Consider the following 12,360-nt stretch of genomic DNA (forward strand, 5'->3'; position numbering starts at 1 on the left):
CCAAAATAGCATATAATAGTCAGCTCCTGTTTATCCGTGGCTTTTTTCAGTACATCCATAACTTTCATAGCAGTAGCTAGTCTTTGGCAAAGCTGTAGTCTTATGAAATTACTCACTGACAATATGGATCTATCCTGTGGCTTATTGATTCCTTACCTAGTCCACCCTGGTGGTCCTCCGGCTCAGGCATGCGGAAGAAAGCCTCGAGCGCTGCCTCGAGCACGGCACCCAGGGCCTGCGGGCTCGGCGCCAGCGTCGGCGCGGCTACCTTGAGCAGCGAACGCAGCACGCAGCTGCGGCCATCACGGCTTGCCAGCCAACTGCAGAGTTCACTCAGGGCGAGCGGCGCCAGTGACTGGGGCTGTGCGGCCAGCGGCACCACCTCCGACAGTAGGAAGCCGCACTCTGCTACTTGCTGCGGGGATGGCACACCTGTGGATGGACAAGTGCAAGTGATTTAGGGTCGAGTAGGTTTGGACAGGACTGCATAATATATCTAAGGTACATTAATTAATTTCAATGGGTATCACCTCTTCATTTTACGTTGTGGCTTGGCATCAGTACGTAAAATTATCATTTTCATACATAAAACTTAGACAAATTATTACAGATTTTGACTACCTAACATAGTTGATGGGAACACAGCTGTTTATTACAACAACAATAAATAGAATGCAAGGATTGTTTTGTAAGCTTTAATTCCATGATCAATTTTGAGACTTCTTGTCCTCAGAGATATCAGTGCACATAGTACACCTTTTGCCAAGAATCACATGTCAATAGTGTACTGTGGTTATCAATATCCCCAAGAAACCGCCATGATGATGCCTCAGTGGTGTAATTTAATGGCACCTTTCTGACTCACAGTTATCCAAGAGCACATTCACCTACAATAGATCGGATCGAATATGTGGCGTGGAATAACTATACACTGTAGTATTAATAGTTCCTTGTGATTCCAGTAACTATTTATCTACTTTTGACATTCTCATGATGAAATTCCTCAGAGAATATGATTATGCAGTATACTTTGTCATATGATGTTCCAACAAGTCAGTAGTGGGCTACTGATCATTTCACAATCTGACTGTATAGCCTATTGGGCACAAAATATACTGTAAACAGGACAGACGCTCACAGCATACATCCTTTGCAGCATTTGCATAATCATGCACCTTTCTTGTCAGTTTGAATATTGTGTGAATATCATGTCTTCCAAGCACTGCAACTGTTTTTACAAATGTGAGGAAAACTTTCCATTTATTTGATTCTTTTTCACCAAGAGCTCTAGAGCTTTTAGGCAGTAGTGCTCTATTTATCTCTTTGTCAGAGTAGCTATTTCTTTTGAAGCTAGTTGAATTATTGAGCCTGCCAATTACCATAGTTTAAGGATTCTTTTAGTCTCATCCAGCAAAGTTTTGGCAGAATATTGTCAAATGATATTTCGCAAAACAGAAATTCCAGTCATGTGTAACTGCTGCTACTGCCACCACAGTTTGTGTCCAGTCACTCACAAATGAGACTGGAACTGAAATTGTGGGTAAAAAAGTGAAAGCAATATGTTGAACTCCATTTTTAAACGTTCCTTCAGAAAAGAAAACATGAGAATTGCCCCTATTTAATCCTTGCACCACTGAAAACATGAGTGTTAGTATCACTGATGTTGAGAACAGCTGAAGTTAAAAACTAAATAAAGCTTCAGGGCCCATGAAATTCGTATCAGGTTCTATACTGAATTTGCGGCTGAGTTAGCTCCACTTGTACAAAAAATTGTGCCCAGTAGCGGGAAGAAAGCACAGGTCACACCCATTTACAAGCAGGGTGATATAAGTTATCCACAAAACTACTGTCCAATATCCTTGACATCAATTTGTTGTACAACCTTCTAACATATTCCGAGCTCAAATATAATGAACTATCTTGAACAGAATGACCTCCTCCATGCCAACTAGCACAAATTCTAGAAGCATCAATCATGTTAAACCCAACTCACACTGTTGTCATGTGAAATACTGAAAGTTTTGTATCGAGGCAGTCAGGTAGATGCAGTATTTCTTGATTACTAGAAAACATTTGACACAGTAACACACCTATGCTCATCGTCAAAAGTACGATCATATGGTGTATCAAGTTAAATTTGTGACTGTACTGAGGAATTTTGGTAGGGAGGACACAGCATGTTATCTCGGGTGGAGAGTCGTCGTCAAATGTAGAAGTAACTCTGTGTGCACCCAGGGAAGAGTGTTGAGATCCTTGCTGTTCATGTTGTATATTAATTACTTTGCAAACAATATTAATAGGAACTTCAGGCTTTCTGCGGATGATGCAGTTACCTATAATGAAGTACTACAGTCTGAAAGAAGATGCATTAATATTCAGTCAGCTCTTGGTAAGGTTTCAAAGTGGTGTGAAGACTGGCAACTTGCTTTAAATGTTCAGAAATGTAAAACTGTGCCCTTCAACAACAAAAAAGTAGTATCCTTTGACAAGAGCCACAGCTGGAATCAGCTATCTCATTCAAAGGTCTGGATGTTACATTTTGAAGGGGCGTGAAAGAGATTGATCGCTAATGCCCATTCATGGATAAAACAGGCAGCAAACTTTGATTTACTGGTAGAATACTGGGGAAATGCAATCAGTCTACAAAGGAAATGGCTTACAAATCACTCGTACAACCCATCCTAGAATACTGTTCAAGTATGTGTGATCTGTAGCAGACAGGACTAACAGGAGAAATTGAATGCATACAGAGATGGGGAGCATGAATGGTCACAGTTTATTTGATCTATGGGTGAGTGTCACAGAGATACTGCAGAAACTGAAACAGCAGACTCCTGAAGATACATGTAAACTGACCTGAGAAAGCTACTTACAAATCTTCAAGAACCAGTTTTAAACGATGACTACAACTCCCTACTAACCATTAATATAGGTATTGTGAGTTTAAGATTAGATTAATTACAGCATAGATGGAGGCATTTAAACAGTCATTCTCCCCATGCTCCATACATGAATGGAATGGGAAGAAACCCAAACAAGTTGTACAATGGTTTGTGGAGTGTAGATGTAGTAAACACTGTTCTTTAAAAAGCTTAATGCTGAAAGAGTTAAAAACTAAGCTGGATGAAGTTCAGGGTACATCTGCTCCTGTGTTTGCAACTGTGTGCAACTAAGAATGAGTTTAAACATGGCCGTACATCCACAAAAGATGAGCAGCATTCGGGAGATCTGGTGGAAGTGACCAATCCCCCCCCCCCCCCCCCCCAAACGGATTCACAAAATCCACAATATGGTTTTGACTCACCGACAAACCAAAGTGCGTGAAATAGTTGATACCATGGGCATAATTGAAGGTATACTTTTTCAATTTCTATGAAAAATTGGGTGTGAAAAAAAAATCTTGGCAAGATGGATGCTGCTGTTGCAATTAGTGGAGAATAAATGCTACAGTGTGTTCAATGCTGAGGCTGTTTTGGCACTTTTCTGACAAAATACTACTGGTTTTCTGCATCAATATGTAACTGTGGACAAAATATACATACACTACTACACTCCAGAGACTAAGGAACAATCCAAACAGTGGGTTTTTGAAGGCAAAAAGGCTCAGAAGAAGGTGAAGATGGTGAAATTGATCAGCAAGGTGATGGCTACAGTTTCTTGGGATGCATGCAGAATTATCTACGTCAATTGCTTAAAAGGGAAAAACAATTACAGAGTATTACGCATCATTATTGGACAGGCTGAACAAAGAAATCAAAGAAAAACGTCCTCCTTTGAGAAAGGAAAAGATCCTCTTCCAACAAGACAATGCATGGATGAATGCCTGCACAGTTTTGATGACCAAAATTATAAAACTGAAGTTTCAATTACTGCAACACCCACTGTACTCACCAGATTTAGCACCTAGTAATTTTCTTTTATTTGCAAACTTGAAAAAATGGTTTGGCAGATGACGATTCATCATCGAATGAGGCGGTCATCGTCCAACTAACTGTATATTTTGCATACCTTCCAAAATCTTACTTTTTAGAATATTTAAAAAAGTTGCAGCAACACTTGAAAAAGTGTATAGAGTTAAAAGAAGATTATGTTAAAAACTATATACCCCAAAACAACTTGTTTTCTAAGGACTTGCTGAATGACACTTGTATGATTCTACACTGCTGGAAAAAAAGTACTCCATTTTAGAGGTTTCCAACTAACTCAAGAGTTATTGTCGCAGAAGTGCATATGGAGTATATTAAATGATTACATTTACAGAGCAATAGGAGCAATAGTGCAAGCAGTTCTGAGGTATCAGGTACCAGGTATCAATCCATGCTGAAACGTCCAATTAGTACACAGTGTAGCCTCCATGGGCGGCAAAGCATGCACTGATCCTGGCCTCCAGTTGATCATACAGATGGTAAATACTGTCCTGGGATACGTTATGCCACCACGGCCTATTCATGTAGTTCCATAAGGGTTGTTGGTTAATGAGTCACACGAGTCATTTCTCATCCTATCATATCCCATATGTGCTCGACTGGAGACAAGTCTCTCTACTGTGGTAGCTGTATCTGCCACCACTGTCTTACATTACAATACAGTGATACTGACAGGCATCGGTGCTGCTTGGACATCCAGAACCTCATCTGTAGGTGTGAGACTGGTCACGTGACCATTGATACCAGCATCATTGCACAACTGACACAGCACATCCAACGTGAGTGGCAGTTCTCCAAGTCACTTGCAGGGCCACAATTTGACTCCTTTCAAATTTGCACAGGTGGCTGTAAGAAGCACAAGTGTGTCTCCGTGGCATGGTTGCCTGCTTGCTTCATACATTTACACCACACTGAGCCTTCTGGCTGTAAGCATTCCCTATCAAAGGATAGACACAGGTGGCACTCTGGTAGCTATGCTACTATGCTATCTGTTGGTGGAAAATTGACTTAGCATTTATGCTTGTGATCTAAAGAAACTAGTAACTCAGATAAAGGCTGGGACTTACTGGCACTGACAACACACTCTATGTCCTCCAGGATGTTCCCGACGGCAGCTCGGAAGTCCTTTTCTCTGCGCAAGAGGAGGGCCTTGTGCCGGCCGGCGCAGTTGGTCAGCAGCTTGACACAGACACGGACGAACGTCTGTCGCTTGGTGAGCGTCTGCGGGTGGAAGTGCACCGCCTCCGGGATATGCGCCGCTGACACCCGAAGCAGCCTGTGGGGACGAACAGAGGTCCGGCATCGTGACAGCGGCAAGACCTTCATCAGCTAGCCACCTGACTTGTCAGTTCGATTTTCACTTAGTTTTTCAACAAGATATGGCCCTCGAGTCAGCCACTGGATCACATTTTGTGTATTTCACAAGATTTCCTAAAGGCAACTGCTCTACATCATTGTATCATAGCTAACGGTTACTGCTAGCTAGTGACAACTGCCTGTGTCCGCACTGCAGTGGTCATTATGGACACCTGGCAGTTAGTTTTATGTTCCACAGATTATTATGAATGACAGATCACAATGATGTAGAACAAGCACACATCACAAATTAACATGCACATATGATTACATTCTGAGAATTTCTAAGTTTTTTCCCAAAAAGAAAAAAAGATATACAGATGTTGTGAGTGCTATAATGAAGTACTGTCTGAAAGAAGCTTTATAACTATTCAGTCAGATCTTCATAAGATTACAAAGTGGTGCAAAGATTGGCGATGTCCTTTAAATGTACAGAAATGTAAAATAATGCAATTCACGAAATGAAAAAATGTCTACAATATCAATGATTCAAGAGGGAAGGACTCATCTTGTACTATACCACGCAATAACGATTTGTAGGGATATCAAATGCAATGATCACATAGCTTCACTCATATGTAAGGCAGGTGACAGGTTTCAGTTTTTTGATAGGGAGATGGAAAAAGTCTACGAAGGAGATAGGTTACTAAATACTCATGCGACCCATCTTCGAATATCACTGAAGTATGTTGGGCATGTATAAAATAGCACTAATTTGAGATATTGAATGCATTCAAAGAAGGGCAGAACAGGTTTGTTTGACCCATGGGAGAGCATCACCAAGGTGCGGAAAGAACTGAAGTGACGGATTCTTGAAAACAGACATAAAACTGTCTCAAGAAAACCTGTTTACAAAATTACAAGAACCAACCTCAAGTGATGAATCTAAAAATATACAACAACCTCCTTGTCTTCTTGCAAGAACCACAAAGATAAGATAACACTGTTCATGGTGTGCACAAAGACTTTTAAGCAATCATTCTTCCAACACTTCAACTGTGAATGGGGGAAAGAGCCCTAATCACTGGTAAAATGGGAAGTACCCTCTCCCATGCAATTCCCAGTGGTTTGGAGATTTGCACAGTAGTTACCAGTTTTGGTTTGGTTCTGTAAGTTGGTTCCCACCTCCACTAACTCAAGTATTTCCGAATTTTATGATCTTAATCGTGATTGTGGTCCCACACTGGTGTTCAGAATGGTGCAACAGAATATGTGGACAAATTGAAATTTAGTAGATGTAATTTGCAAATCACAATTTGGTATTCGCTGTATGACTGAGTTGAAAAACTCGGACTTCTTTTCTGAATGACTGCAGGTTCTACATATACAATGAATAAGAATGAACATCATAAATTAGTAATAAAATCACGTCAATGCTGTATCAGTAACACATCGAAGTGTTACGTCTTTCCTGCTAGAAATCCTGAAAAATAAAACTCATAATACAACGAACAAAAATGTGAATTTGTGGTATTGAAAGCTGACAAAGGTAATGCAACTGTTCTGTTACCTCGTGGTGTGTATAAATATAAGATGTATGGTCTGCTAAGTGACTCTACCTATAGGAGGATTGATTAAGATCCTACAGGACGTGTGCAACGAAAAACTTCAGCACTATCAAATTCCTCCTCCTTACCGCAAGAGACCATCAAGAGGTTAAAAACCACATGGTTGTGTACCTCCAAGACTGTATGGCCTTCCAAAGATTCATAAAGAGGGTCTTCCTCTGCGTCCAATAGTGAGCAACATTGGAGCTCCTACATATGATTTAGCTAAACATCTCGCTTCCTTACTGAGACCTTTCGTAGGCAAGTGCTCACATCACATACAAAACTCAGCTGATTTTATCAATAGACTGAGGGTTCTTCGTCTTAGCAGTGTAGACCTTCTAGTAAGTTTTGATGTGGTCTCACTTTTTACAAAAGTTCCTCTTGCAGATTCTTTGGCACTGATTGGTAACATGTTTCCTGTTGATATCACTGCTTTGTTCAGGCACGCACTTTCCTCAACTTGTTTTATGTTTAATCAAGAATATTTTGAACAGACTGACGGTGTCGCCATGGGTAGCCCCCTGTCTCCTTTGGTCGCCAACCTTTTTATGGAGGATTTTGAAGAGAGAGCTCTTGAATCAGCTGCCCTGAAGCCAACAGGTTTTTGGCGGTATGTGGATGACACTTTCATAGTGTGGCCTCATGGAGAAGATAAATTAATGGAGTTTCTACATCACCTCAACTCCATTTATAGCAACATCCTGTTCACCATGGAAATAGAGAAAGATGGTTGTTTGCCTTTCTTGGATGTCCTGGTTCGAAGTAAGAATGATGGTTCTCTAGTTTACCGGAAACCCACTCATACTGATTTGTAACTGCAAGCATTGAGTTGCCATCACCCATCGCAAACCACGAGTTTGCTTAAAACACTTGTTCATAGAGCTCATACTGTCTCAGATCTAGATAGCTTATCTCAAGAACTCGCCCATCTGAGGACAGTATTCAGCGAAAATGGGTATTCCATCCGGCAGATTAACAGGGCACTAACAGTTAAAACTAAGAAGCAGGAAGTGAATAAAGAGGAGAACATGCCGGAACAATCTTTAGCTTTTCTTTCTTTCGTTGGCAACACTTCGTTTAAAATAGCAAGAATCCTCTGAAAATTTCAGGTAAAAGTGGTTTTCTGCCCACCATTGAAGATTGCGGACCTTGTGGGATCAGTTAAGGACAATCTGTTACTAGGAAAGGCCGGAATTTACAAGATACCGTGCCAATGTGGTATGGCTTACATAGGTCAAACCACATGCACCGTGAAAGAACGCTGCACTGAACATCAACGTTACACCTGCCTTTTGCAGCCAAGCAAGTCCACTATTGCTGAACATTGTATTTCTACTGGACATTCAATGGAGTATAAGAAAACAATGATTTTGTCCACAGCAACGTCTTTCTGGGACTCCATTATTAAAGAAGCCGTAGAAATACGACTGGCGGAAAATCTGTTAAACCGTGACAGCGGCTACCAGCTGGACAGTGCATGGAATCCCATCATCTCCACGATTTGCTCAAATCGAAGACGACAGAGTGCGTCGACGGCCGTGGCAAACAGCAACGCAGAGGGCGACTGAGTTCTGCTATTCCACCAGCGAGGGCGCTGCCGGCGGGCAGTGTTGGTTCAACTATCAAGTCTTCGACGCATGTGCAGATTAGTTACAGTACGCTATATATTGCGCAGCGGGGGACGTTATCGTCAGTCTGCGACGGCTCACCTGAAGATGACTGGCAGATGCCCAGTTGAAATATCATGCGAAGTATTGAACGACGACCGGCTGCAAGCCCGAAATTTGTTTGAACAACGAACAAAGAGATTAAAAATGTGAACTGATTAAGCGATAATTAAACAGAACTTTAGAAACTGAAAATAAGTTAGTATATTGTGAAATGACTATAACTACAGCTCACAAAGCTTATATATCAAAAGATGAAAGCAGACAAACAAGTGTGGACAGCCAGGCTTCTCCAAGCCGATCTCAGAAAGTTTGAAGGGTATACCTTCTTTTATTACACAGATGATACCAATATGAACATTGACTCTGCAGCTGCAATATTTATACAAATGTTTCATATGAAACATAGTTTTTTTTTGAAAATGGGCATTACAACACTTAGACGCAGCAGCACCGCTGGTGAACTGGACCACGCGCAATAAATCTACAGTTCAATTCCTGGTAGGGGGCTACGGTCATGCGACTGTTATCTGTTAGGAAGTAACCTAGTTGTGCATGTATGACTTTCTGATGAGGTTTCCATAAGAAGACAGTCATAGTGGGGACAACAGCTACTTGACAATGGTAACCGGCTGCCACACCTGAAGATATCTGGCAGTTCTCTCAAGGAAACATTATGGGATTTACAAAATGTGATATGGTACCAGACTCGAGAGCCATATATCAAACACATAAGACTGAAGAGTCACAGCATTTCAATGACTTGGAATGTACCAAATGGTCACATGATCTGGTATCATCCTAGAGTGATTAAATGCTAGATTTGTTTCCATTTTTACAGTTCACTTTCAGACAATGATGACCCATTAAAGCCCCAGGTCACATGAATAGTTGCACCACCACTTTTGATTTTTCAACAAGTAATCATCAGATGGTTTGGCTAAATTATATAGTAACTCGATAATGCCAACATAGTGACGATCTGATTGTTGTCTCATTCTAGCTGATTAGTATTTTAATGTAACTGTCAATGTCAAGTAGTGTTGTAGAACACAATATACAATCCAATAAATAAGTATATTTACAATATTGCTTGCTCTTGTGTGTTTGTGTGTGTATGTGTGTCTTGCTTTCTTTTCCGGACAAGGTTTTGGCCAAAAGCTCACGTGTGACAATCTTTTCATTGTGCCTGTCTACAACTCAGCTTATCTTTATGGTGAGTAGCAATCAATCTCTTTCATACTGTTCTCTGTATTCCATCCAGGACTTTCCTAAGTTTGATATATGCGTATTTCACATCTGTAGTTTCTCTCTTCAGTCTCTGAGTTTTGCATAGATATTTATCAATTTTGATTATTTTTCAAAGAATTTTTCTTCATCTGAAAATTCAATCAGGTAACTGGATAAACTAATAGTATCAACCAATAATAGGCATGTATGTGGGCAGTGCATTGTTCATGCCTCTTAAATCTTATAATTTTTCTCAAAAGATGACAATTTTGTCAAGGATGATGTTTACTGTACAAAAACACAATACTAAAAGTTTATGTTTATGTGGGCGAATGTTAAAGGTAAGTGACAAATTATTAAATTAGAAGTAATGTAAGATGGAAATACAAGAAGATTGACTGAAAATATGTATATTGTCTAAATGTTATAAATGTGACAATGTAGGTCAATCTTTGTTTGTCTTTTCTCTCAGTACTGAGAGACCCAACTCTGTTTATTTGTTCATGAGACCCAGAAAATATTAGATACAGGCTCCCAGGTAGATGCTATTTTCCTTGACTTCCGGAAGGCATTCGATACAGTTCCGCACTGTCGCCTGATAAACAAAGTAAGAGCCTACGGAATATCAGACCAGCTGTGTGGCTGGATTGAAGAGTTTTTAGCAAACAGCACACAGCATGTTGTTACCAATGGAGAGATGTCTACAGACATTAAAGTAACCTCTGGCGTGCCACAGGGGAGTGTTATGGGACCATTGCTTTTCACAATATATATAAATGACCTAGTAGATAGTGTCGGAAGTTCCATGCGGCTTTTCGCGGATGATCCTGTAGTATACAGAGAAGTTGCAGCATTAGAAAATTGTAGCGAAATGCAGGAAGATCTGCAGAGGATAGGCACTTGGTGCAGGGAGTGGCAACTGACCCTTAACATAGACAAATGTAATGTATTGCGAATACATAGAAAGAAGGATCCTTTATTGTATGATTATATGATAGCAGAACAAACACTGGTAGCAGTTACTTCTGTAAAATATCTGGGAGTATGCGTGCGGAACGATTTGAAGTGGAATGATCATATAAAATTGTTGGTAAGGCCGGTACCTGGTTGAGATTCATTGGGAGAGTCCTTAGAAATTGTAATCCATCAACAAAGGAGGTGGCTTACAAAACACTCGTTTGACCTATACTTGAATATTGCTCATCAGTGTGGGATCCATACCAGGTCAGGTTGACGGAGGAGATAGAGAAGATCCAAAGAAGAGCGGCACGTTTCATCACAGGGTTATTTGGTAACTGTGATTGCGTTATGGAGATGTTTAGCAAACTCAAGTGGCAGACTCTGCAAGAGAGGCGCTCTGCATCGCGGTGTAGCTTGCTCGCCAGGTTTCGAGAGGGTGCGTTTCTGGATGAGGTATCGAATATATTGCTTCCCCCTACTTATACCTCCCGAGGAGATCACGAATGTAAAATTAGAGAGATTCGAGCGCGCACAGAGGCTTTCAGACAGTCGTTCTTCCCGCGAACCATATGCAACTGGAACAGAAAAGGGAGGTAATGACAGTGACACGTAAAGTGCCCTCCGCCACACACCATTGAGTGGCTTGCGGAGTGTAAATGTAGATGTAGATGTACTGGTTTCTGTTTTGCTCAATATGGTACTGACTTTGCCTTTTGTGTGAATTTATTGCCTCATGCAGCCACCATTGTTACACAAACATATCATTAAAATGACTGCAATGTTGGGAGAATTGTATTGGGAAATGCTTCACTAAGCATAGTACAGGGCAGTCAAATGAAACTGAAACAGAAGGAAAAAAGTAATTAAACTGTTTGCTATTTGAAAAGTAATTGCCGTAACTGTTAACACATTTATCCCATTGTGAGACAAGATCAGCACTTTATGAAGGACGTGCAAGAGCTTCCCAGTGAACCTTGATTGAAGTGAGCACCACCAATTCCAAATGCCCACAAGTGCTGATAGATGGCATTATTCTGTTGCAGAATAATGCCCACCCACATGTTACCAAGGTTGTTGCGACTAAACTGCAGAAGTCTTGCTGGTAAGCCTCCTTACAATTGTGATCTCTTCCCATGTGACTTTTTGGAACCCTGATGAAAGACACTGGATTTCCTCTGGATGAAGAGTGGCATGCCTGGGTACAATCATGGTTCCATAGGCGGCTGCAAACGTTTTTCCATGAAGGTACTGACCATCTTGTCTCACAATGGGATACATGTGTTAACAGGTACGGTTATCACTTTTGATGTAATCAACTGTTTCTTACTTTTTCCATCTGTCTTATTTTCATTTGACTGCACTTTATAGACGAGTTTAGCTATTTGGGCAGCAAAGTAACTGGATTGTCAAAAGTAGAGAGGACATAAAATGCAGACTGACTATAGCAAGGAAAGTGTCCCTGAAAAGGGAAAATTTGTTGCCACCAAATATAAATTTTAGTGTTAGGAAGCTTTTCCTGATGGTATTTATCTGGATTAAGCCTTGTGAGGAAGCAAAACATGTACAGCAAACAGCAAGGAGGACATAGTTTTTAAAATGTGGTGCTGCAGAAGAATGCTAATATTAGATAGGTATATGTGAAAGTACTGAAATGAACACGGGAAAAAAATT

The 12,360-nt window shown here is 40.7% G+C and overlaps 1 protein-coding gene across 1 annotated transcript in view; it reads right to left on the reverse strand.

Annotated features, from left to right (window-relative positions):
• Nucleotides 1-12,360, reverse strand: part of LOC124718724 (ectopic P granules protein 5 homolog) — a 367,184-nt gene that overhangs the window by 68,767 nt on the left and 286,057 nt on the right. The window contains exons 36-37 of the mRNA XM_047244342.1: nt 4,994-5,202; nt 157-432 (exon numbers count right to left, since the gene is read on the reverse strand). Coding sequence (XP_047100298.1) covers nt 157-432; nt 4,994-5,202 — 485 coding nt within the window. The remainder of the gene's footprint in view (nt 1-156; nt 433-4,993; nt 5,203-12,360) is intronic.

This window comes from Schistocerca piceifrons, chromosome 10 (assembly GCF_021461385.2).
Source record: "Schistocerca piceifrons isolate TAMUIC-IGC-003096 chromosome 10, iqSchPice1.1, whole genome shotgun sequence".
NCBI classification, from domain to species: domain Eukaryota; kingdom Metazoa; phylum Arthropoda; class Insecta; order Orthoptera; family Acrididae; genus Schistocerca; species Schistocerca piceifrons.